At 36.8% G+C, this 26,518-nt stretch overlaps 1 protein-coding gene across 1 annotated transcript in view; it reads right to left on the minus strand.

Annotated features, from left to right (window-relative positions):
• SEMA3A (semaphorin 3A) overlaps positions 1-26,518 on the minus strand; it is a 165,330-nt gene that overhangs the window by 5,136 nt on the left and 133,676 nt on the right. The window contains exons 11-16 of the mRNA XM_058806151.1: positions 24,119-24,338; positions 18,997-19,088; positions 16,228-16,269; positions 10,573-10,730; positions 6,411-6,478; positions 623-765 (exon numbers count right to left, since the gene is read on the minus strand). Coding sequence (XP_058662134.1) covers positions 623-765; positions 6,411-6,478; positions 10,573-10,730; positions 16,228-16,269; positions 18,997-19,088; positions 24,119-24,338 — 723 coding nt within the window. The remainder of the gene's footprint in view (positions 1-622; positions 766-6,410; positions 6,479-10,572; positions 10,731-16,227; positions 16,270-18,996; positions 19,089-24,118; positions 24,339-26,518) is intronic.

Below are 26,518 nucleotides of genomic sequence, written 5' to 3' on the forward strand. Positions count from 1 at the left end.
AATGCCAGTGACAAGAAAAGGAGAAAAAGTATCAGCTTAGTGTAATACAAACAGGGAAATAAGTGTTTCAGCCTCTCTGAATACTGCTTTTGGTGAAAAGAAAAGTTTCCATACTCTTGTGTCCACTACAGTTCTCAGTTCTTCATTCAGACTCTGTTGTCTGCAGTGAAGTCTCAGAGCATGCAGCACATGGGATGCTCCTGCCAGTGTGTGCTTCAGTCAAACAATATGATCAGGGGAAAGCAGTTAAGCTTTTTTTCAAAGGCAATTTTAAGGCCTTGTGATATTTAAATTGGGATAATCTTTGTGTGATGTTTCAGGTGACAGTTAGATGGAATTCTAGCTTTTTTTCTGGGATCTCTGATGCAAACCAGTGTGTTTTGCAGGGAGTCTGAGCAAGGGGAGGATATGAATGCTTTCTGCTGTAACAATCTGTAAAACCTATTAAGGACCTTAGAGGATTTTATGGTAATAAGAGTGAGAATATGCTGAAGAACAATGGAAATCATATATTACAGAAAAATTCTGCTCAACTAAAATTATTCTGGGAAGGACTCAGACTGAAGTCTACCTTTACAGAGAAAATTAGTTGCATCTCTTTGTTTTTCTTTTTCTACTGTACCTCTTCTTTGCGATCATCGTTTTGCTTCTGGAATTGCCAGTAGATTACAGCACGCTGAGATTTCGGGCTGCACTCAAGGAAAGTGCTGCTGTTCTCTACTCCATAGATAATCTTCTCCTCCAGGACCTGACCACTTGGGTTATCTGCAAAGCATGAAAAAAAAAAGAAAAAAAAAATCCCATGAAACTTAATAACCCTTAATTGCTATGTAATTTTTTTTTAGAATTTGGACTTCTTTAAAGTGTTTAAAGATAAAAACTTAAAAAAAAAATTCCCCATATTAGTATACTGTTTGAAAAATCTCCATCAACACCTCTATCTTTGTAAGGACCCATGGTATGTTTTTAGTTTATTGTTTTGTTTGGTTTTTTTAAATTGTATTTTAAATCCTACCAGCTGTTAACATCTCAATATGTGAAGTTAATGAATTTAATAGTGAAATTTTTTGTAAGCCTCATTATTATTCATCAAGGAAAACATCTAGGACATGACTGGAATTTTTAATAGCAAACTGTATGCAACGAGAAAACTCAGGGTGTAGTTGCAGAATGTTTGTAATGATGCCTCCTGGGCTCTATGGTCATAATACTTTAGAGCAAAGTAATAAAACATGAGGCTATTTAAAAGTAGAATAATGTTTTTAGATTATATGGCACTGCAGTTTGCTGAAACTGTTAATGATCAGGAATAATGTTTTTGAGGAAACGATCTTCAATTAATCATTTCCTCTCATACTGATATAATTTATGGAAATGTAAGGAGGTTAATAAACCAGACATTATGGGAGGGGAAAAAGAAAGTTAAATAAATTACTTCCTTTTGTAACAACAATGTTTCAAGATATTAATCAACTTGCGGGAAATATCACATAGCTATAGGACTTATATGGTATTTGATTCTTCTCCAATACCACAGAGGCTTTCAGGCATCATGTTTCAACTCTCCACCTTAGCTCTTTGAAATGCTGGTATGGACTTAAGTGACAACAGAACAGTAATCCTGAAGAGTAGATGAGGAGGAAGGGGTGGGTAGGCTGTTGAACACTGTGTTGATCTCATGGGGTATCCCGAGTCTTTGCCATTCTTTGTCTTTCTTTCCATTTTTCATGTTTGAAAAGTTTTTCACATTTTTAGCACTGTTTTGATATGCTTTAACAGGAAAATTATGTCTATTTAAAACCCTATTTAAAGAGAAATCCTTTGTCAAGTTTTGTTAGCTCCCAACTCTGCCTTTGTTCTACTGACCATGTTGTTTAGCAAACACAGGCTGTTTGTTAGATGGCCGTGACAAAGGTAAAAGTAAAATTGAGCTCCTGACTTATGCTGATACAGAATCACATGTGACTTTCAATAATGACTTTCAGCCTGGGAGAGGATGGCAAAAGGGATGTGGAGCAGAATGGTGCTTGCCCAGTTCTCATAAAACATCAGATGGCCTATTAACACTAAACAAATAGGAAATGGGTTTGCTTGCCCTTCTCTGCTGGATTGTGGACCTTTTAACCAAGTGAATGGGGTGTTCTATTAAAAACTGAGTGAAAAAACTTTTATGACATCTCTCATAAACCATATTCCTGTGAAGAATGTCAGTACAGCTGTGGGTCAGGAAGATAGGGAGCAGTGAAGGCGTGAATTAGAAACAAAGGAGCAAAAGAAAGGTAAAACAGCTGTAATAGAATATAGCCAAGGTGGTGAGGTGGATGGAGCACAGGTGAATTTATTGAAACAGAAGAACTGAAGTATGTGAAAATATTGACTGAATAAAGTTAGAAGTGATAAGATAAAGATTGGAAATGGTAACTGATGGGTCCAGATTTAACACTGTGAATGGCTGATGTACTGAACTCCTCTGTTTCAAGCCAGATGCTCTACTTAAGGAACAAAATTCACATGATTGAACAGGCAGCCAGATATCCTCATGCAGAGAAAAGCTGTTTGATATCTGAACTGGGATCCACAACAGACAGCACATACAGGCCTTCAGCATAAGACAGTAGAAAATATTCCCTTTTACAGCCTGGGACACATATGTTACTGCTCCAGTGATGTGTTTCTGGGAAACAGTGATTTACAGGCTTCCATAATAAAGAATGGAAACACAGAGATTCCACCCTAGGATGCACGCTCTGTCTCAGTTCCTCAATTCCCAGGCTCCCATCTCCAACAACAGCAATCCCATAGTTTGGATATTTGCATTGGGAGTAGGAATGTCAAGCCAAATTTCTAAGCCTAAGTGAACTGTGGGTCCTCATCTTCAGCAACCTAAAAGGATGATTTAACCAGCAGATTACTCATTAGGGGGCTTGCAGCTCCACTTCATTATATTTTCCTGAACATGGCTTAGTTAAGTGAATTACACAGGGGCAGAGCACATGTTACACTGTTCTCATTAGATCCAGGGCAGGCAGTTTTCTAAATCATAAATATTGGTAAAAAGTACAGAACCAGGTATTTCTTTTGTAAAAGTCCTGTGGCCCAGGAGCAGCAGAATATTTTTAAGTATGTAGAGAAGTTTATGCTGGAAAACTTTCTTAGTATCTGAGAATCTAGTAATGAGTTTTATTAGAAAATGTGCACTCTGGCACCATTTTAAATTTCTGTTTCCTTGGATCTGGTCTATGATATTCTAGTGTGTTAGAGAACACCATGAAAAGTGGGTGAAGTCCTCTTTACATTTTTTCACAGCTACAGAAAACACAATATGAGTGACAGACACACAATGAGAGAGGAAGCCTTTTAGAGAGCCTTCAATTTCCATTTCCATGATTTGAAGGAGCAGAAGGCAGGTCCAGAAATGTCTGTGAAGTTCACAAAATATTGAGCACATGGAGTGCAAGAAAGTAAGCAATGATGCAATAAGTAAGCAATCACAGGATCAGAGTGAAGCTTTGGGACTGAGAAGACGAAGAGACTGGATGGAAGAATGAAAGTCTGAGAAGTTCAGAAAAGCAGCTGGAGGAATTAGAAAATTATAGAAGTTGGTAATGAAATTCAGCCCAAAATCCTGCCTGAAAGCAGTAATTCCCAAAATGAACCCAACAGCAGTATCAGTTTACTACCCTGATAAATATCCTTTAAGTACATAATTTGTGACATAACTGAAGAGGTATGAAAGGCTAAGTACTTGTACCAAGATTGCTCTGCAGATGAATGAATCTCACAATACAGTTTAATTCAGAGTGATTCTTTGAACTTCCTCTGGGATGAATCATGTTAAAAAAAAAACCCCACCTCTCCTTTAACAAGTTCTTCTTCAGAAAACCCCAAACTTTATTATTTCTTGATAGCTCTAGTATGTTACACTTTATGTAACATTCTCGTTTAGCTGCCACAAGGGTGACCACACTTTTAGATTTAAACAATAATGTCTGGGCAGTTGTACAGTGAAGGCTCCTCAGCTCTCTCTAATATTGCTGTGCAGTCATTTTATACTTACACATTTGCACCGAAGAGCAGCTGAAAACACTACATAAACTTTATTAAAAATATTATTGCTTCAGACAGATTGCAAAGTTGGTTTCTGCAATGTCCTTAAAAGATATACATTAAGACAATATTCTTTTTTCATGGTTTTGTTGGTTCACATGGAGAATCAATTGGAACTTCCTAAATGCATCTGTAGACAAGTAGTAAAAGAAATTAATCTTAAGCTTTTTTTGGTTATAGACAAAACCAATTCTTCATCTGTTGTACAGGGAACTATTGGTCACAAATAAGGAAAAAACTCAGCATAAGTTGGCATAGGAAATTTATAGGCCATGAAGTCATCTGTACTATGTATGAACACAGTAAATGACAAGTAAATATAGATGTTACAACTCAAGTGATTTAGAGAAAATTTCTTTTCAGACCAATCTAAACCATTCATTAAGTATTATGACTGTGTATCCTTCTAGATATCTAGATGTCTAGAATCCAGAACTGCATTCCCTCACTATTTTCTGTAATGTACTGATCCCTCTAATGCTGTCTTATCTTGTTTCATATTTGCTCTGCTCATTTTGGCAAAGCTGTACTAAAACTCATTTTGATCAGGTGTACCATATAACTTTGTCCAGACCTGGAGCTCTCATGACTGTATCAGGGAAAAAACTGCATTTCTGTACTGCTGTGAAACTGGAATACTCTCTTCTCTTTGGACAGAAAGTACCTTTTTCAGACAAATATGTTTACCAAATATGGGAGGACATAAACCTGAAGTGTTTTGAAATGCTTTTTGCATCTGTGAAAATAAAGAAAAAACCTACAGTTGTATAAAGCACAGCTAGCAAAGGCTCATGACTTCTACAGAACATTAAAATGAACAGACCTGTGGTAGTAGACCAGTTCACAGTTTTACTCAGAGAATAAAAATGTAAAGCTAAGAAATGCTTCTGCCGGTATTGAAATCAATGTTTAGTGCCTGGTGAAACTTTCCTATTCTGGAATTGAAAATCTCAATCCCAATATAAGGATGGTCTTATCTTCACTGTGTAAGTATTACCTGATATTATGCAATGGGAAATTTGTGACCTTTCTACTAGTCACAATTGACTAGCTCAAATCTAAACTAGTTGTACATTCATGAGTTCTCAAAATGTGACAACTACATACTGATCAGAGTCTATTCATGCACTTTTAAAACTCCTTTTTCCCTCTGAGTAACTTGGCCTGAGTCTGACAATCAAAAGTAAAAAGAAAAGCCATAATAATGTCAGCTCTGAGTTTCAAAAGATTGAGAAAATTACTATTGGTAGTGAATTATCGTTAACATAAAAGTAATATTTAGGACTATTTATAATTTTTGCTATTACATGGACTGGAAGGACATGAGGATTTTGAGGTATCTCCACTTTCAGTCACCTCCTTGTTTTCCCAGTGGTTTAACCCTGAGATTAGGTCAGTTGGTTAGAGCATGGTGCTACTAACATCATGGTTTAGGGCATGAGGATCTCTGTATGGGCCATTCAGTTAAGAGCTGGACTCAATGGGTCCCTTCAAACTCAGAATATTCTGTGTGAAAAGTTCCTCTAGATGTGCCACAATCATGAGGAATCACTTTTTTCCAGCAGAGGGAAGCATTGCCTAAGCATTCCCTTCCCTTACAGCAAAATGGACATTTTTAATTTTCTGAGTGAAGGTCTTCTGAAAAGTTTGGCAACAAATCAGTAACTGTGAGAAGTTTGTCAGTCAAACAAGTCAGAAAAGGAAACTGATCAATACACTGTGAAAATGAAACAGCTGACAAAAAAAGCAAACCAAAATACATCTAAGAAAACCCATGCTGAAAGCACATGGGTATATGCCTGCTGCAAGAACATCCTGATCTTCAGAGCTTTCAGTGTGACACTTACAATAAAGGTCACTCCATATTTTGCCAAGGTGGTTACAAATACATTTGGTTTGTAATTTGATTTTTTTATTGTCATCTTATGCAAACTATGTACAGCAACATGGACATATTTCTTGATGTCATGAAGAAAATACAATTCTTTTCTGATATAATATGCCTAATGTGATGGCATGGTATTATCAGGGAAGAGAAGCAGGAAAATTAAAATGCTTAAACTGTTTATTTGAGGAAAACAAAAAAACCCCCAAAAAACCAAAAAACCAAACCCAAAAAAGACTTCAGCGTCTGATCCAGGCCATTGTAAGCTATCTAAATTGGGATAATGATATATTATATTCATCTTTTGCAGATGTTCCAGACAATTGTCACCAACAAATCATTCACATGCTTCCTGTCCTACCCTGTGCAGAGTCTGTAGGTTACATACAAATGCACTTGAGTGGTGCCCATAACTCACTGTGATGCTGCAGGTCTGAGCAGTGGGTGAGTGGGTCCCCGTTTCTGATGTCTTGTCGTCTGGTGCGCCTGCAAAGATCACATTGAAATCTGTCAGTGCCCTTCCCAGTGCTCAACAGCACCAAATGGAACATTTCTATAATTACAGAGGCCACAAGTGCACCTAAACAACACTAGGAAGGAAATAATATTGTTACTACTATATTATCATTATCATTTTGTAGACTCAGGCTTTACACTTACAGGCGAAGTCTTCAGACACTGGTAAATACCTCTTGCACTAAGATACTAAATAAATAAATAATGTTCAATGCTAATTATTAGTATTAAATAAATACCAAATAAAATAAAATATGAAGTTGATTTTAACTGTGTGGGCAATACTGGTGATAGATAAATTCATTACTTGATTCACAGATAGAGGGACTGCTGAAGCGTTAAAATATAAACCGTAGGGTTTAACATGCATCAAAATACTCATTTGTGCAAGTTCAGAATACTTTCAGTATTGCAGCAACTTTTACATAGATGAAATGTTAAGATGGGTGCCTTTCAAAGAATGGTAAAGTGCTGTATTTTCTACAAAATTTAAATTAAAAAACATAGATCATTTCAGCTACCATGGGTTTCACTGAAACATTTCTCATAAAACCTTTTACAAAACTGTTCTCAATTGTCTTCAGGAAAAACAAAATAAAAACTTCAAAAGAAAGATGTTGAAATGTCATTTATTTTTTTTTTATATTCTTTTGTAGCTTGAGTCTGAATTCTACCTTTGATTGAATGTCTTTTTAACTCAGTATATTCTTCTCCCAGTTTGAATTCTACTGGCTCTTTTGAAAAACATGTTGATCTGTGCTAAAAAAAATGTAGTATTTCATTGAAGAGAGCTTTTTAATACAGTTTTGTTTTGCATGTGTTTTTCTGTCTTTGTCTGCTCCTAGTTTTGTTTAAATAGCTGTGACACAAAATTCAACTGAGCCAAAGAAAAGCGCTTCATATGAAAAAGAAAGAGAAAAAGAACCAGGCAAACAAAGATGTGTTTCAAGTGTGAGTACTTTACTTTAGGAATCGGAGAAAGCCTGAGGGCTTGCAAAATTAGAGGAGAACAAAGAGGATTAGGCTGCTGAACAATGCTGTGATTTCAGATTATGGTTATCCAGCAACGGATATGCAAAAGTCAAGTAGCCTTGTAAAAAGCCTTGTTGGTCCCTCCCTTGTGACAGCAGCCCACATTTTTAAAAGCCATTGTTCTGCAGCAGAGACCACGTCTCTTCTCCACACCAGCCCTCTTTGCAGGCTCTCACTGACAGCCCAGCAGCAGCTCACACCAAGGGTTCTCACAGAGGCACAACTGCACAGCTGAGCCTTCTTTCCCGAAAGATTTTAACCATACTCTTTTCCACTGAAAGCTACTGAAACGTTAAACCTGAAACTATTTTCCTGAAGTACAGCAAAAGCTTTCCTTTTTAGAAAAAAAAAAGTTAGATAAACATTTTATTATATTTTTCTGAATAAAAACTTCTTTAGAATTATGAGTTAGGACATCTTAGAACACTTTAGTAAGAAGGAATCTTCTGCTGAATGATATATGATTAAAAAATGTATTAATCATAATTTCCAATATCTTCGTATTACTCATTACCAATGACAAAATCACACCCAAGATATAAGGAGCCATAAAATTTTGCTACCCCTTCCTAAATTTTAAACCAGTATATTTATAGATGCAATTTGTAAAAAGGAAAACTGTGGAAAGACTCATATTACTGTTAATGGAGTTTGAATGAAATGTTTAGTTGGGATTTCAGGAAAATGTTGCACATATCGCCATTGTATCAACACAATGATTTATGAAATATGAACCAGAACACATCTGCACAGGGTAAAGTGAAGTGGTCACACTACAGGAGCTCTGAACTGTCATTTAGACTTGTAAAATGCACAAAGAAAGAAAAGCAAATAAAATCATGGCTTATAAAATCTCCAAAAAAAAAAAAAAAAAAGAAGTAGAAAAAAAGAAACAAACAAAACCCAAACCCTAAACCCAACTATGAATAAAACATCTGTACAATTGCCTCAGGAATCCATTTTCCCAATATTTCTGGAGCCTAAAATGACAAGAATTTATTATTAGGAAAATGTTGACATGTAAACTGTTTCCAGCAATGCTGATTTTGTCATCAATGCACTCCAAGCTGGCTTGAGGCAATGGGTGCTGCAGGTACCAGGTGAACAGAGGATCCTCTCTCCCAGTAACACAGACTTCTACTCTGCTGCTGCTGCCAAGGAAGAACTGAGGGCAAGTGGCAGAGACAGCAGCTTTTTCCTACGCATTTGTCAGATCCCAGCTTCCCAGCACTAACTTTTCCTGTCACAGTGGCCTCCAGAACAGTAAATTCTGCACCCCAAGTTTTTCCTGTAGCTGTGCAACCCAGTTTGGCCCCAGTAACCCCCACACCTAAATCCTTGTAAGAGGTCCCAGTCACTTTACCCCTGATGGCAAGGTGAGCTCCATCTGCAGCAGTAAGCTGGAGAGATAAGGAACAAAGGAACAATAAGGACAAGGACCCTATTTCTTCCACCAGTGTAAGCAGAGGAATGATGTGCTCTATGGATCTTGAGATTGGCTGGGAGTAGGAATTTGTGCTCAGAATGCTGAGAAAAGATGAAGTCCAGGGATGGAGAGTAGCAGAAAACAGTGATTTAGTGACTCCTGATCTTACTGTCACCTTGGGCTCAGAGAAAATACTCAATCATATTGATTTCTAATACTAAAGAACTTTTCAGAACAAATCAATCTTTCAGACTGTCCTTGGAAACCTCACTGTTCCCTCTCCTTTCCTTCCTCTTCCAGAGAAACTGCCATGCTACCAGCAAAAATAAAGAATTTAGCCCATGTAGCTGAGAAAAATTGACTGGCTCTTCTCTTGGGATGGGTCCTTTATTTTCTAAAGAATTTCATAAAAAGCTTTTCTCCTATTAACTTTGTTTCCTGGTGCAAAAATAGAACCTGATGAGCAGCTTTTGTCATCAGTATTTGTTTAGGATACACTGTAATGCAAACCTCAAAATTTTAATTCCTTCCATCTGAAACGTCTGTGACAATTTCTCACCCTTTAGCACATTTCATCTCCCTCAAGAACCGATCAAAACCTGGAATTTGGCATTCTGACACTCTCAACTAAGTATTTGCTACAATTAATTTCATGTATATAAACTCTTATGTATATAAATCCTTGTATCCTTTGTTTCTTCATACGTGCAAGATGTCTGGCATACTCAATTTAATGTGAGCACTTTTTTATTATTTTACTCAATTTATCAAGGGAATCTTAAACTACACCAGTGTCTGCTTCTATTTGCAAATGTTTACCAGTTCAGTTATTCCTAATTTCTACTTCAACAGCCAGGAGCTCTTCAGTAACTAGCTGTATACTGTTAGAGAAAGCGTTTCAAAGACAAGAGGAAGCAAAGAAATTAGTACTCTAAACCTTTAGATCAGGCAACTAGACTTTTAAGTTTTTAATAAAACTCTTATTTTTGATTTGGGGAGTCAGCTTTCCACCGATGTTTGCATTGCAAAGCCTTTAGCATCTCTGAATCCTTTAGTGCAGAGGGACTGTGGAACAGTGGTTGGTCTGATCCAGCAACACCTGGACACACATCAGCACATACAAGTTATACTTTTGAATAATAACAATAATGTAATATATCACTAAAAAAGACGAGTTTCTATCAGTGTCCAAATATTTTAGAAGTATTGTTCTTGACTCAGAATTCATGAAAATGTAGGATAACTTCCTTTGGCAAGTAGTGATTTTTTGTTTTTATTTTGAGTGCCCTCCCCATGTTAGAGAAAATGATTTTTTTTTCTTTTTGCTGTTTACCAATGAATATAAAGTTAGGAGCTAATTTCAGAGACAACTCTTGCCTGAATGTTTTCTTACAGGAGCTTTTTAAGCCAGCCCAAGAAGTAGCAGTGGTCACTTTAAATCAACCAAGACTTCATATTGCATGTAGCTCCCACAATGATGTTTTCTTTGGAAGAGAAAGGGCTCCAGTTAACCATCCCCTAAAAAATCTCCAAAGCCCTCTGGTCATATGGAGACCATCAGTTAAAACAAATATCAAACCATGCAGACATGCAGAACTGTCCCTACCTCTTGGCAGTGGGGAAGTAACGTGAGCAGGAGGAGCCATCCCAGGCACAGTAAGGGTCCCTTGCAAGGCAACACTCAGCACAAGCTTTTCCATACACATCACAGCGGTGCAAAGGAAGCTGTGAAACTCCAGTGGCTGAGCCAATGTAGAGCTGTTGCTGTTGTAAAAATTAAAAAAAAAAAAAAAAAAACAGTTCAAAAAATGTCACAAATTACAATTTTCGTTTTTTAGGAAAGCATAAAAATGTTATTATAATAATCTGTTAGGATCATTTCAAATACAATAAAGGATCATGATCCTGATGTATGCGAAAGGAATGAGAACAGAATTGTCCCCAGGGTAAAAAAAAAAATCAAATAGGAAAAACTTCATTTTTTCATGAAGCCCTTGTTGGGTTCCCTAAACAGAAAGAAAATTAAAGTACTCTTCAATTTTTTCCTTTTGTATTCAGATCCTCACACTGGGAAAACACCCAAAGTCAGTGACAGAACATAACAGAGAACATGCATTTGAATTTGAACAAAAAGAAAACCAACACCAAAAAGACAATACATTTCCTAGCATTACTTCAGTTTATGCATGTGAGGGGGGAGCCCGAAGTAAATTATTTCAGACTGATGCTATGATATTTCAGTTTGGAAGTGGTGCTATGCATGCACTTCTTTGCATGCCTGGTAATTCCAGTGTTTTGTATTCTTTTCTATAAGTCATGACTTAACTGGAACATATCTTTAATGAGGGGAGAGGTTTTGTTTTGTTTGGTTTTGGATAAAAACCAGTGTTGAGTAGAAGATGCAGTTCAAATGCAGAAGTAAATAAAAAAAACATGCATGTAAAATGAAATACAGCCTTGCATGGCATCACAATAGAATATCTTGTCTCTCTCAATTTCCTCTCTGATATCAAATTCATGTGGTCCACTAGGGAAGCTGGCCCCAGAGGGATATGAGTAAACTGAACTTCTGATCCCATGTGAAAGTCCAGCGAGATATTTCAGATTAGGAAATTTCACAAAGAAAGCAAGTATTAGTGGGATGCAAAACTAGGGGAACACTAAATAAATAGATACCCAAAGATTCAAGGGTATAATCCTTCTGCTTTGGAAACACTGACATTTTGCTATCAGACCTTGACACTCAGCACCCACAGCAGACCAATGAATAGCTGTCTTCAAGGTCCTACTCCAAGCAGTCCCATGAAGAAAATACATTTTTTTTTCACTTTTCTTTCTTTGAAAACATAAAAGTGGTGTGAAAAAATAGGATTTCAAGAAATGTTATCAAAATTCTTCATCTCCTGCATTGCAATGTCCCAGAGGCACCATTTTCAGGGAATGCAGGGATGGAAGATGGCAGTGGTCACCTACCAACTAGACATAATGAGGACCAGATAACAGGAGATAACAACACCAAAAACATTCATAAGAGGTGTTGTGTTAACTTCTTTCAGAGACAGCAGCTTGGCAGTTTATACAGCCATATTAATTGTAACAGAAACATCCCGTGCATTAATATAAACACCGGTATTTTCTCAAGGAACATATGACAAGGAAAGCCCCCAAAGGAAAATTCACTGGCAGATTGAAAACTAAACCCTTTCTAAGCAGCTGCTTCCATCTATTATAGTTTCATAGCTGGGTTGTAAACCCACATTCTCCAGGCAAAAATCTCTGATCACACAGGGCTTTGCACAAAGCCTGAACTGTACAAACCCGTCCCAGTCAGTGTTGTAGCCTTGAGAAGAGGGGACACACAACAGACTTGATGAGCTGCTTCTCTCTAACTGAAAGGACTTAATCAAATACCCACCTTAGGGCTACATCCTGCAGTAAAAAGAGCAGCAATTCAAATCTTAGGTGACCTAAGTGCTTCTCAAGGGAAGCCTCTTCTCTTTACTGATTATGGAGCCAGCACAGGTCAAATTAGAGCTTCAGTTAAGTATCTTAAATGTCCAGATGGTATTGATCTGAGTCCTGTGTAATTGGGGCATTAATATCTGTATAAGCATGTAGGAACGTGTGGTGCAACTAATATAAAAATCAACCCAGAGAATGCACATGGGAAAATAAAGAATGGTGTAATGGTTTCCTATGTACCTCTGTAACCAATTTTATTTTGCAAAAATCCCCTCCCTGATTTCTAATAAATGTCTTTAGAATTGAAGAATGACCAGGAACCCAAGAAAAAAAAAATGAGGCCAAAACAGGGTTACTTAAAAACTATATTCCTTGTAGATAAGTTCATAGTTCAGCCAGTGAGCTGCAGCATATATTTCAGGTGCTGCACAGCCTTAAGGCTGCTGCCTCGTTTGCTGCTCTTCTGATCATGGTTTTAGACTCCAGCTGGTGATCATTATTCTGGACACTAACAATATAAAAAAATCCAGGCAGTATGAAATTCAGAAAATAGAAACAGAATTATTTGCATCAATGGTCTGACCTTACTTTGCCATACCACAGTCAAACTGCTTTTTCAGCCACCTTTTCCAAGACATTGTTAATTTAATGAATGAGATTATCAGATCAAACCAGACAGTCAAAAAAGAAAAAAAGTTGTCCTCTAAAAATTCTCGCACAAGTATCAGAACTCAAGAAAAACTGAGGAGACTAATATTTTAAGCAATCCAGTGGTTTCTGTTGGCCCCACAGTGCTGCCCAAAAAAGCAGCCTTTCCCCAGACAAAGTCAGAAAAAGGGATAACAGAATGTGGAAAATATAATGCATAAGAGGAAGAACTTCAGCAGAATCTTTAAAGGAACTTTAGGGAGCATGAGATTCAAGTACCATTTGATTAATTTAATGTCTTGAGAAGTAATGCAGGACAGTTCAGGACACTGTTTAAGTGATATATTCATTTTGAGCTGGTCCTTTCTATAGGCTCACTGTCATATGGACAGAAATGTTGATGTCTGAATAAAATTCAGTACTTGGTGAAATAAACTATAAAAGTAGATATTTCTGAAGGTGTCTGCCTTGCTTTTGCTTGAAAATCTTATACAAGAGAAACAAAGCTCTTTGTAGCGATTAACCAGACAAGGACTTTTTCAGCCAAGGATCTTCTTGTCCTTTTCCCATGCCACCAGAAACCCAACAGCTTCTGAAGGAGCATCACAAAGCTGACCCTGAGAAAAAGGCGAGAGGTTGTTCTGCAAAAAGTCACCTTTGACTGAAGCCCAGGCTGGACGTTTTGGCCTGCTTCCATGTTTGTAAGGGAAAAATTATGGAGCTTCACCTGGCAGGCTCTAAGCCAAGAGGTACCATGTGTCCCAGGGAGCTGTGAGCTGAGGCAGCTGCAGGGTGTTGCAGTGGCTCAAGGATGCTCTGAAGGTTTGTGTCTATTGCTAACAAAGCATAAACTGTTTAAGTGATAAGGTTACACAAGCCTAGGGCTCTGAACACAATCAGGGGGAATGTGTAGCTTCAGTGAGAAAATATAGACACAATTTCTGTGAGTTAAAGACAGCAGAGTGGAAAAAGAATGTATTAAGGCTTAGTCTTGCACATAAAAGCTAAATTTACTCATAAGCCACTCTTGCTCAAGGGCTAAATGCAGACTCAGAGAGAGACAGGAGCTTTAGAGCTTAATATAATTTAAAACCTAAGCTAAGTTCTGGTCCTGAAGAATTTGTAGATCTTGGTCTTTAGGAAGAGTAATTTGTAACGTAACATATTGGCATGATGGCAAAAGAGGTAGCTTTGAACAACCAGAGTAGTAAAACATTCAGAAATAAGGAGAAACTCCCTGTACCATGTTTTTATAATTGGATGAAAGATTTGTTAGTGAAGAAACAAAATGAAGTGATTATTTTTAAGGCATTCAATAGAACATGCTGGTTTTACTATTTACATTTCATGCTCTGGCTTTCCACAATGCATAGAATTATCGTGCTGTTTACATGAAAACCACCCTGCTTATCAGAACACAATGAGTAAAGTGTTTGAGTTATAGAACTACAGTATTTTTAAATCATAAATGTAAAATGGAAACATGTTGCCATATACTTATTTCATGCATACTGCCAAAAGCTTGTCATAGTGTATCATGATTCTGTCATTTTTAGCCTGAGGCTGGTTGATTTTTCATGAGTTTTACTCTGCCTGAATAACTTGTGGTTTATGCTCTTTTTTAGCTTCAGACAATTTTAGCAGTGTAAATTTGTTTTCAGAAAACTCAGGGAAAATTGTAATCTCTCCTGAATAACTAAAGATGCTTCGGAGGAAAAGCTGTATGAAAATGCACGGTCCATTTTCAAATATAACTGGCTGCTTTAATGGAATGTACTTATAAAAATAATCCAAATCAGAGCATTTTGGTATGATGTGGACATATATACAACTTGACAGGTCTGTTTTTAAATATCCCAGTATTCAATAGTATCTTTCTCTTTGTCCTGCCATTTTTGCTGATTGAGGTGGTAAACTGTTAGAACAGTGTCCCCCCCAAACATTTTCTGTCAAATACATGAATGCTTTTAGACAACTTTCCTAAAGACAGTGAATTCAGAGTTAAATATACAGCATTTCAAATATAATATTCGCCTCTGTCCATTACAGAATGAATTTGACTTCTGTTTAATAATGTATAGAGTGAGGTAGAATTAACTAAATTTCACTTATAACGTGCACAATTTTTAGTGCACCTAGTCCTGAAAGTAATACCAAATCTCCTCTTTCCTGACAGTGACATGAACAAAAAGAAGTTCCCTATATTTACCAAATTAGCTTCCAAAAGAGCACATAAATGAAAAAGAAAAAAAAAAAAAAGTTAAATTTGACACTACATTTTATGTCTCAGACTCCTGAGACAGGAAATGACAGTGGCTGGGATCCATCCACCTAATTCCAGGCAAAACTGGAAGATAGGCCCCTAATACTCACTTCATTCCTGGACTGCAAACCAATGTTCTTTGCACACCCACATAATTTATCAACTGCTTCACAAATTTGCTTAGAAATGCAGGAAACACCTTTACTGTAAGGCAGACAAAACTTTACCTCTATCCATCAAGAAGTTCCGTTCATTTTAGTTATGGTCTCGTTTTATAGTACATGTTTTCTCTATAAGCAGCTTGCTATTAGTGTACTCAACAGAAAGTAGGAAATATAAATTTTAGAGTGTGAAACCCTTCTCTTAACCACATCACTGAACCAGAAGGCCTTGGAAATTTAGACTGCATCAGATCTGTTGATCTTTTGTTAAAGCTGAATGACACAATGGAATGGACATAGCACAGAAAGACAGGAGGATGTCTCATTCCCATCCTTTGCTTCCACCATCTTCATTTTGTACCAGATTATTCCACAGTGACTACTAGTCCCATTAAAGAAAGGCATCAAGTTTGGCCACTCCTTTTGAGTCTCTCTGTCATGGGAGCATTCTATAATGTGGACTTTTAATTTTATTTTTTTTCTAGAGATCCACCAGACAGCTGGTTAGTTTGCATTTAGTTTCCACCTTACCAGTCAGTAACACAAACTAGACTTTTCCTTTCCCCACTGCATGTCACATTTTCCTGAGAAACTACTGCTGTTTATGTAAAGAGATGGGATGCTGCTGCTGCAATTAATATGTCTCTGCTGACTGCCAAGTTACTGTCTCTAGACGACAGAGACCAATAAATATTTGAAAGGTATTTAACATTTGTGCACATATTACCTGCTTTGTGGAAATCTTCATTGCTGAAATAACCGTGGGCTCCTAGGGAAAAACGGAGTTAAAATTTAAAATGAGCTATAAACATAAAAATTCTGTTACAACACTATTTGCATAAGGTAAACCCCCTGAAATTAAACTAGAAACTCCCTAGTAATAGTCCTTGTTGTCATTTGCAGTGGAATAATTTCTAGCTGTAAAGGAATTAGAATGCATGTACATATCTGGGTGCATCTTTGATTGCTATGTTGATTGTAGGTATTTTATTTTCCATTATGAAAAGAATTTAATTGTGATCACTTTGTCACCAGTTCCACATCTTGAATTTTGTATCAACGCTTAATACTAAAATTGCATTTCAAGAACTTCCCAAGTAATATGAAAATAATAATGGCTGTATGAAAATTCATAGATACTATCTATTAAAGGTAATAACACTGAAAGAAGCAACTCATTTTAAGTATATTGAGGTGAAAAGCCCATTCCTGTGAAATTTTATTCATAAGAACAAGTTTTAATCCCAAGTATAATCTTTTTAACTGCTCCACACTATTCACTTATAAAGAAGTTACATGCATTTTCAGAACATGCAACCAAAACGAGCAAGAGGTTCTTAGCATTCTGGAATATCCATCATTTAATCAACTGTTACAATTTCTAGGTCCAGGTTCTTGGATGGATTTTAATTTTAAAAGTGGCATAATTAGACAGTGTGCGACTCAATTTTGCATGAACTTTATTCCATCTAGAAATCTGCTATTGATCATACTTTTGATCATCATACTTTTGGTTGTGCACATTAATAAAGTGTTTATTAAGCTTTTACACTTGTATAGTTTTCAACTTGCTTATCCTGAGAGAATTTGATATGGGTCAGTGGATGGTAAGCATGGACTCACCCTTACAGAGGGGTTAATAGAGCTGGTATTAGAAATCATCAATTAAATGTAACATTTGAATGAAAATTGAACTCATTAGTTTGTTTGCTCAGCTGTTCAGAGAAATATTGCACAAATGGGGTTTAAAGAGGCATTTTTTATCAATGTAACAGATATGAAAGACTTTCAGCTCTGTGGAATTTTAAATGAAAAGCATTGTACTCAGCACATTGCAGCTTAACATCAAAATGCATTGCTCATGATGCACATATACTCTTTACAACTAAAGTAAACTTACATTTGGATGAGGGACTTGTAAAATCTGTTGGAAATTCCCTATTGAAAGATTCATATCTTATACACACAAATTCTGCTAATTCCACTGAAATACATTAATGCCCTCTTTAAGGCTTAAATACATGTGTAAAGAGATAATTGAGTTTTCAAGTAAATCAGAACACCCAAATACCTTCATGCAATGAAAAAATACACATGTAAAGTAAAATTTAAAATTTGAATTTGCCATTAACTATTCTATTTCTGCAAAACCTTTCTGAAGTAAAATGAATTCCATTTATTTTCCTTCTTTCACTTCTATATTTTTCTGATCTCCTTTAGCTTGGCACTTCTACCTGTTTCATGGAAAAGATTCATATATTACAAACAATTTCCAAATTGTTCCAAATTACCCTGTGTTCATGTAATGTATTTTGCATGCATAACAAGGAAAAATAAATTGTCTAAATTCCTTCTTATAGTTTCTATGTTAAGGAAGAAAGAAAAGAACACCCTAGATTTCTGTCCTCAAAAAACCCCATGGATTGCAAGAACAGGGACACATATTTTTCAGAGGTATCTTGCACTCAGAACAGAGGTTTCTGAGCAAGACTGGTACCAGTAACATCAGCAATGCCCTCAAGAAGCTCTGTTCAGCTAGATGGCTGACAGAGACAAGATTGTCTCTGCTCAGAAAAAGAAGGTGAAGGGATGGCAACAGAGTTTGATGAGGATGTGGTGGCTGGGCCAGGACATGGTCCCTGTCAGCACAAGAAGCTCCTGGAGCGTGCCAGCAGCATCTTCACACTGTCACACCAACCCTGTGCTCCCAGCCAGGGATAACCCCCAGCTGCCTGGAGATGGGAAGGGGTGCCATAAAACGGCACTGACAGAATAACGCGGGGAATGTAAATGATTCCTTGTTGTGTACAAAACACGAGACATCCCTGGGTTCTGTCCAGGAAGTGTTTGAAAGGTTTGCTCAGCCCTGCCTTGCAGGGCTGCCTATGGGATGCTGTATTTTTTAGGTGGCTCAAACGGGAAAAATGGAGGAGATTGATTTCACCAAAAAGTATGTGAGTTAGGGGGTGTTTATGGTGCCTTGTGTCAGACCAAGAAAATGAGACCCCAAAGTGACCTTTGAAAATATAAACACTTTGTTCCTCAGATTATTAAGCATATGAAATCTGCGCAGATCACTGTTTTACCAAAAGAATCTTCCTTGTTACAATATGCTGATAGTCTGAATAGTTTTGAGAATTGATGCATTTATAAATTTGTATATTGCATATCACTTTGGGAGGAAACAGACAGGCACTGTCCCCAGATCCACACAGGTAGATATTTAACTCCAGCATGCAACAGCTCTAAGATTCAGAAATACTAATTTACTTTTGAAACCACTGAACAAGAGCCCAGAATGCCATTTCTTTTATCATTAACCTCCAGCTCACACTGAAAGTTTCAAGGTTTATTTTGACTGGTGTCAGGGTCTCTAAATGACAAGCTAATTAGAGGGGTATGCCAGGCTATTCCTTGGCTAGACTGCAAGAAGTTGAGTTTGCAGCTGTCCAAAGAGAAATCTACAACCTGACACTTGAAATTTAGCTGCACTTACCCTAAAGACTGTCATTTCTTCCAGCAAGACTTCCTCTAATTCGTGCCAACTCTCCTTAGGAATTGAAACCACTTTAAGAACTGTTCCAATATCTTGAAAAGGGAAAAAAAAAAGTATTTTCAGGTGCTTAAGATGAATACTTCTGCTTTGTAGCAGCCAGAATTTCTTGTAGCATATAATTATTTCACATATAAAGACTATGAAGCTACATTTCTCTCAGCGCTCATTCAAAAGAACTGCTATTTAAAATAACCTCAGAAAACAACGAATTTCAGTAGAACATTTAAGTATTTGAATTATCAAAATGCAATCAAGAAAATACATACTATTATAGTTATTAAGGAATAGACAGGACTGAAATACTTTAGGTGACAGTATAAAATGACAGATTCATGACTGGGGAAGGAAATGCTCTAAATTTACCCAGGTGTATTTTATAGTCCATTTTGAATATGATGTTTTTCTTTCTTAAAATGCATGTGAAGATGCTGCAGTATGGCTATAAAACCATCTGGACAAACATTCTTAGACAGATGAAGCTGTTGGGTCTCTTAAGTACCTGCGATCTTCCCTGTGTCAAACAAAGTACCTAAGATGTATAAGCCCCTTAAGGCATCTCTATTTCTCTGTGTGTAAGATGCTGGTTCTTCACTGAGGGGTGAAAAGCATAGAATTTGTGCCTTTGGTTTAGAAATAGGTGTTGTCCAGCATTTTGGTAATATATCAAATTGCATTTTTTGAGTTTTGCAACAAGCTTTAAAATGAACAAGGCCAGCACTGGAAATTCCAGAGCCACAGCCTTTGGCTTTGTGAACATGGTTGAGACTGAAGACCATCTCTGTTATTCAGCTTCTGCATCTGTAATTTATTTCTTTGTTTCTACGAGCACAATTTCCAGGAAACAACAAAAACACAAAGAACCATTTCTGGGCTGGCACACATCACTGCAGACTCTCTGAAATGGAAACAATCTGTATGCGACTTTTCTTTTTAACCAGCCAAGTGTAGTGCCATGTAAATGTATCACAGGTAGAATAACTATGTCCCCAAGGACTCTTCATGTTGCACATCCTACAGCTTTAATGGTTTAGGAAAACACAAGGCATTTTAAGTGGATAAAATTCTCAAATAACTGTAAAGGTTGACATTCTTAAAACAAGAATTTAACCATCAATTACACAAAAGCATATATATACATATATATATATATACATTTTATAAATATATACATAGTTTGTGGGTGTTAGCTGAAATTTCTGAATAAAAATATGACAACTCCTATATCGAAAATGCACATAAAACTGAGACAAAGAAATCACATGCGTTAGAAATATTTTTATAGGGCAACTGACTTAAAAGGTATTGAATCAAAAAGAAAATACTGGTACTTAACTTCTTTACATGGTTTTGTATTTAAGTATTCTAGAAAACTTGGAATATCCTGTAGAACTGAGATTTTTCATTTTTTCCATCTGTTTCCCTTTAAGCAGATGTTGATTTCTAGATACATATTTTTTGAATTTTAGAAAGATGCAATTTCTTTTCCCTTGGAATATGTACATCACTGTTTTCTTTCATTAGCCACAAATTAATATATTTTTTTAAAAACACAAAGCGTTAGTTATTTCTTAAAGCAACAACAAAGCAAAGCACATCTTTCTTTTTATTCAGGCATCTACATGTTTAAATTAAGCTACTAAAATATACTAGATAAGTGAGTTTGGATTGGTTTTCATTATGATCACTGCAACTGATTGACTATATTTAGAACAAGAAATATTGAGAATGTTTCAGAACAAATGCAATATAAACTTTAAATTAATAAGAAAAAATCCGCATTTCTATTACAGAGTAATTCAGAATAACAGAAAATCTAACAGTAGCTATATTTGTAATTTAATTGATGAGCTAATTTCCTTAATTATCCTGATAATATGATGACTGTGGTTTTGAGGAAAATACATTTTATGGGTGAAGAACAGGGAACTCTGACATAATAAATATAGCAAAGTGTCACAACTCTATTCTGTGCTGGCCTAGGACTGCCCTCAGTCACAAACCATTAAATGCCATATCCTAGAAATCAAGGGAGATTTTTCATAAAACAGACTGAGTGGGCATTGAGCAGACACAAGTTTCCCATAATGTTGTTTCAACAAAAGGTCAGACTTTTAAGTGGCTCCTCCAACAATTACAGTTGCCTGATCTCAAGAAAGCCTCTGAGGTCAAAGATACACTGAGTTAATCACTGTGGAGACTCTGGTCAGGCCACAGGTACCAAAGTGGAGCTTTATCTGGCTCCTACATCAAGTTTTACAGAGTAGTATTTCAAACAATTTCACACAAACAGAATCAGGCGTCTCCTTTAGGATCAATAGGCTCTGCTTAGTAAGATAAGATTACTGTTATTAATTTGCTTTACTGACAGAGGTACTTTAACTGTGCCAAAGGATGCCAAACATCAGACCATCAGGATATGCATGAAATCCTGTTTTTCTGATTACTTTCAAGCACACTGATAGTATTTTATTTTCATTGTGAAACACACTGGTACAATCAGAGTGGGAAAGAAACTGCTCAGCTCAAGATTTCCCCCACAGGAACGGAAAATGTGACCACACTGGATGGCTATTAATTATGTTGTGTTCAATTATCATCAGTTATTCAATGAAAAGGAAAAAAAAAAGTATTTCTTCAACATAGTGCAGTTCAGCAGCACATGGGAATAATGTAGATTTCTCTAACAGCAATGGGAAAATACAGAGAAATATTATCTAATCTGATGGGACAGACCTGCACAGAAAAACCCAGTCATACCCCCGGGAGCATAATTCTGGCTTTGTCGTAGTTTCAGATCACTAAGTGGGAAAATGGACTGCGACTAGAGTCCCTAATCTGCTTCCCAGTTAGTTCTTTGCTTGGGAAGAAGTAAAACATGCTGATTGTGTATCTGTGATTCCTCTGACTCTGAGCAGCTGGCTCAGGCAGGCAGGGCTCAGTGCTGCCTCTTTGCCTTTCTCCCCACGTGGAAGAAACCTTTTCTTGATTCTGAAAACCACAACAAGGACAGTGAGCTCAGAGGAACATGAAGCAGCTTCTGTGCTCCAGCTCCAGGCATGGGTGTTGCAATGCCTGCTCTTGTCCCATGAGGCTGTGACCTCCTGCTGGAAAAAAAATGGTTTCTATGGGCAAAAGTAGTATTTCAAAACATAAAGACACTCTGCACTTAGACAGGATTTTAGTGCTGAAATATCTTTTGGCAATTGCAACACTTTTCTTATAGTTTGTGGGCAGGGCTATCACCAGCATTGGGTGGAATCCTGAGCATTTACCACACATCTGAATATTAGTGGTTTAGGAAAACCCTAAACTCAAAGGTAAAAATTATCATTTAGGTTCTTTTAGAGGGAAATCTTGCCTGACTGATTTACCTAAGAACTTCTAAACATAATAGCTAAATAATCAGTGTATGCAATAATAACTACCTAGAAGCTGTAGCTCAGTTTCAAGCAAATCTTCCTGCACTGCCTGAAACAGACAGGAACATCTGTCTTACTTTTGATCTTACTCTAACAGCAGTCTTGAGGAAAGTACAGTGAATCTCTGGAAAGACTTTTTGCTTTCCCTTGCAGAAACCAATGCATCTTTCTTAGCCCACAGGCCAAGATTTGGAGAGTTAAATGCCACCTCTTTTTCTCAAGAAATATACTTAAATAAGTTCCTTATGTTTGTTCAGCATCATACCATATATGTGACTAATTTGTTTTTTGTGGGCCAAATCAGGTCATAGAGGACTTGTTGAAAGGCACCAAACACTGTGAATTGTGGATGACATTCAAGTCTCTAATGTGTGATGGAAAATATATATGTAGTGTAAAATCGTATGAAAATACTTGTCAATGTTTTATGCAAGAACATACTGTAGCACTGGTATCTAATAACTCAGTTTACAGCTTTCAAGTGCTTTAAACCTTCCTGCAGAGCTGTGTTTTCTGCAGTAAAATGTTCTAAATTGTTATTCTTGCACTGTGTTTGGTACACAAAACTTCACCAGCTCTCAGTTTACTCATAATACATTTCAGGCATCAACATGAAAGAGATCTTACATTTAAGATCTTACAATTGCTTTGGAAATTTGAACCCAGGTTTAGAGTACCAGAACTGTATTAAAGTATGTAAAAAGTTGGACTGTTATAAGACGGACACAGAGGTATTTTTTTGGTCCAACATTGAAAAGAAGCAGTGGGGTTTGATTTGGTTTGGCTTCACAATGCCAATGTCTAATTACTAGTAATTTTGTTCATTAGAAGTTTAAAATACTTTTATTCAACATAACTGAAGCATCAGCCAACTAATGTAAAACTTTCACAGATGAAGAAACAGATCCACGAGATCCAATTGTTACTCAGCAGAGTTTTGAAACCACTGAATTTAAGAAAATGCCTATCAGCTAATTTCTTGACACTCTTTCTCAATATTACCTTTCTCAAAAAAATGTCTTTTCTGAGTGCATATTTACACTTCTCTAAGATGCCCAAGCTGTATGATTCTGCAAATGCTATGGAAAGGATATCATCTTTCTATTTGAATACCAGCTCTTCTGAAAACACTCCATTTGTGCCAGATATCTTCATCTTAAGTAAAATGAAGCAGCCTCTTGGCTGAAGGGCTGAGCATCTTAAGGCAATACTTGAAATACTTGAAAGGCACAAAAGACTTTTACCATACCTGGATATTTGCCTCATTCACGTTAATACTTTTTATGCTGCACTTCAAAATGGGTACCTCAACCCCTTCATTTTAATACTAAATTATAATTAATAAGGCAAGACATTTCTAATAAAAATCCCTAATAGCAGTAGTTGGAAAGAGGGTGGTTTGATCTTAATCCAGATGGCAAAGCTCCTAAAGAATTAAGCTGTGCAGGCTATGGCCTGAACCTGTAACACTGGATGTTTGCAACAAAGACCTCCCCACATGCACAGTTTTGGGTCCTGCCCCAAATTTTCACATGTTTACACAATTCAGTCAATGTTTTGTCTTTCAGAGCATGAATTTTTATCTGCCTTAGGTTTCCATCAATCCTGGAGGAGCATTGCAGTGTAGATTCAAGACCTCTCACCTGTGCCAATGAACATCACGTCATACTGGCCATCTTCTGCATCCACCCGATCCACCACGATCTGTGTGAACTGGTAATCCACGTCTGTTTTGATCATGATGGGACGGTTGTTGATGGGGAATACTGGGTTGTACATGGCAGGATGGCTTCTGGCAAATGTGATAACTTCATCAGGAAGGTCCTTGGTGGAATCAAAACCTCCAAATGTCTTGCTGGGACACTAGGGGAAAAAAAGGAAATGTTTTACATTTTATTATTTATCATCCCATCTACAAGTGTTTTGTGACAGACAGCAAAAGTTAATTCTGTCACTCATAGTCTCAATTTTTTAATTTATTTGCTATTTAAACCAATATGGTTAATAGAATGCAAATGATCCTCATAGATCACTTTACTTATTCTTTTTCAGTGCAAAAGGCTTTTAAGTCCAGTTGTGATTAGTATTAGTCTTTATTTGTCAGAAGGAAAAAATCCTGAAATATCTAAATCATTTAATACAAGGCAAGCAATTCAATTTGGTTACGTATACAACACAAAATTAATTAATTATGCCATCGTCCTTGTTTCAAAGTAGTTGACTGGAAGTCCAAATTGCTAGGTGGGGAACCAAATGCTTAAATCCTGGGACAATGCCCTTTTCTACTGACTTTTCAAACCTCTGCTTGTCTCAACAACTCTGTGTCCTCCATGTAGTCCTGATAATGTGGATCCTGTTACGCTAAGTCAAATCTAGTGAGTCATGTCTTAAAAGACACAAATCTTTTTTTTTCTCCCCTCTGACTCTAAAGAAAACCTTCTGTGAGTGTTACTCATCATGCTGTCCACATGAACTCTTAGGTGAGAGGATCTCATTAAGGAACTGCAGTAACTCCTCACTGTCCTGCACAGCTGGTGTGTCCCATTGGGGTGACTCTGGTCCCACGATGTAAGACAAGAAAAAATTTCCCCTGTATATACCCAGGGGTGGGCCAGACAGTTTTGCCTCTCGTCTGTGAGAACCACAGGGCTCTTCTTTTCACATTTAGCTTATATTTCGCCACTCCAAAAGCAGAAACCAGAGGCGGGTAAGGAAAGGAGAGGTAAGACCACGGTCTTGGTAGACACAAAAGTCTTCCTCTGCTTTCACCTACTACATATCCCCATCAGGACACTCTGTGCCTGATCACCACCATCTGCCCTCATCTCTACTGTAGAACTGGTAAGTATTTCATGAACAGTTACCTGTAACATTGTCATAAGCATTAGCAGTATATTAGCACTGTTCAATGGGTGCAGGAAACAAGCCACAATGACCAAAGGCCAAAGATACTTGTCAAAGATCTTGGTGACCCCAACTGCAGATCTGTTCAGATAACTCTTGAAGACATATAAAACACTGAATCGCAGCTGAAATTAATTATTTTCCAGTATTTGACCTTCAAATATAAACAACTGGTGGTAAAATGCCCAAGATAATTTGCCCTTTATATCCAGGTATAAAATACCTTCCAATTAAATTAAAAACCTAGTGGACAAGATCTTATTAAGCAAGAATCCAGACCTTGCAGGATGCTCAACAGAAAAAAATCAATTGTCTTTGCTATCACCTTGATCCAAATTATTAATAATTCAACAGAAATGAAATTTAAAAATCAATGTCTAAAAAGAGTAGTTGCTGTACTCAGCAAAGGGACACTTCCAGCATGGACATATAAAGTGTAAATTGTCCCTTGTGGGCATATTTGTTAGTAAGCAAATTCCATATTTGTTAGTAAGCAAATTCAGTTTGTACAGAAGGTAAGAGAGGAGAGAAGAAGAATATTTGATTAAGGCATGTGGAGCAGACAAAGCAGAAATCAAATTAGTTATCTATTTTCGTTTTTCTAGATTTTTTAACCTTTTTCTTATTATTATATGTTGCTGCTCTTTTGTACAAAAATATTATGAAGAGAAAATCAGACGGACTTTTCATGATTATTGGCCAAACCATTCTCTGTCTCAAAAATAGTGTTTCAAATGCTACACTTAAAATTTAAGTTTGCTTTGCATCTCGATTAATATTCCAGCTACAGTTCAATGCTAATTACTTGGATTAATTAGATAACAATTAATTAGATAATAGCTGTAAAGTACTCTATGCATAAAATTCACTACACAAGAACTAAGTATTGTTAATTGCAGCTGGGCAAACACTGAAAAAAAAATACTAAATGAACTTTCATTTCAATTGCAGGCAAATGAATTTCAGCTGTGTTTCAACTGCTTGAATATTTACTTTCTGGCTCATTTTCTAAGAAAGGATTTTACTTGCAGCAATACGAAACAATCTCCCCAGGGAAATGGTCACAGCACCAAGAGTGCCAGAGCTCAGGAAGCATTTGGACAATGCTCCCAGGCACAGGGTGTAACTCCTGGGGTTGC

The sequence above is a fragment of the Ammospiza caudacuta genome, chromosome 5 (genome assembly GCF_027887145.1).
Source record: "Ammospiza caudacuta isolate bAmmCau1 chromosome 5, bAmmCau1.pri, whole genome shotgun sequence".
Classification (NCBI taxonomy): domain Eukaryota; kingdom Metazoa; phylum Chordata; class Aves; order Passeriformes; family Passerellidae; genus Ammospiza; species Ammospiza caudacuta.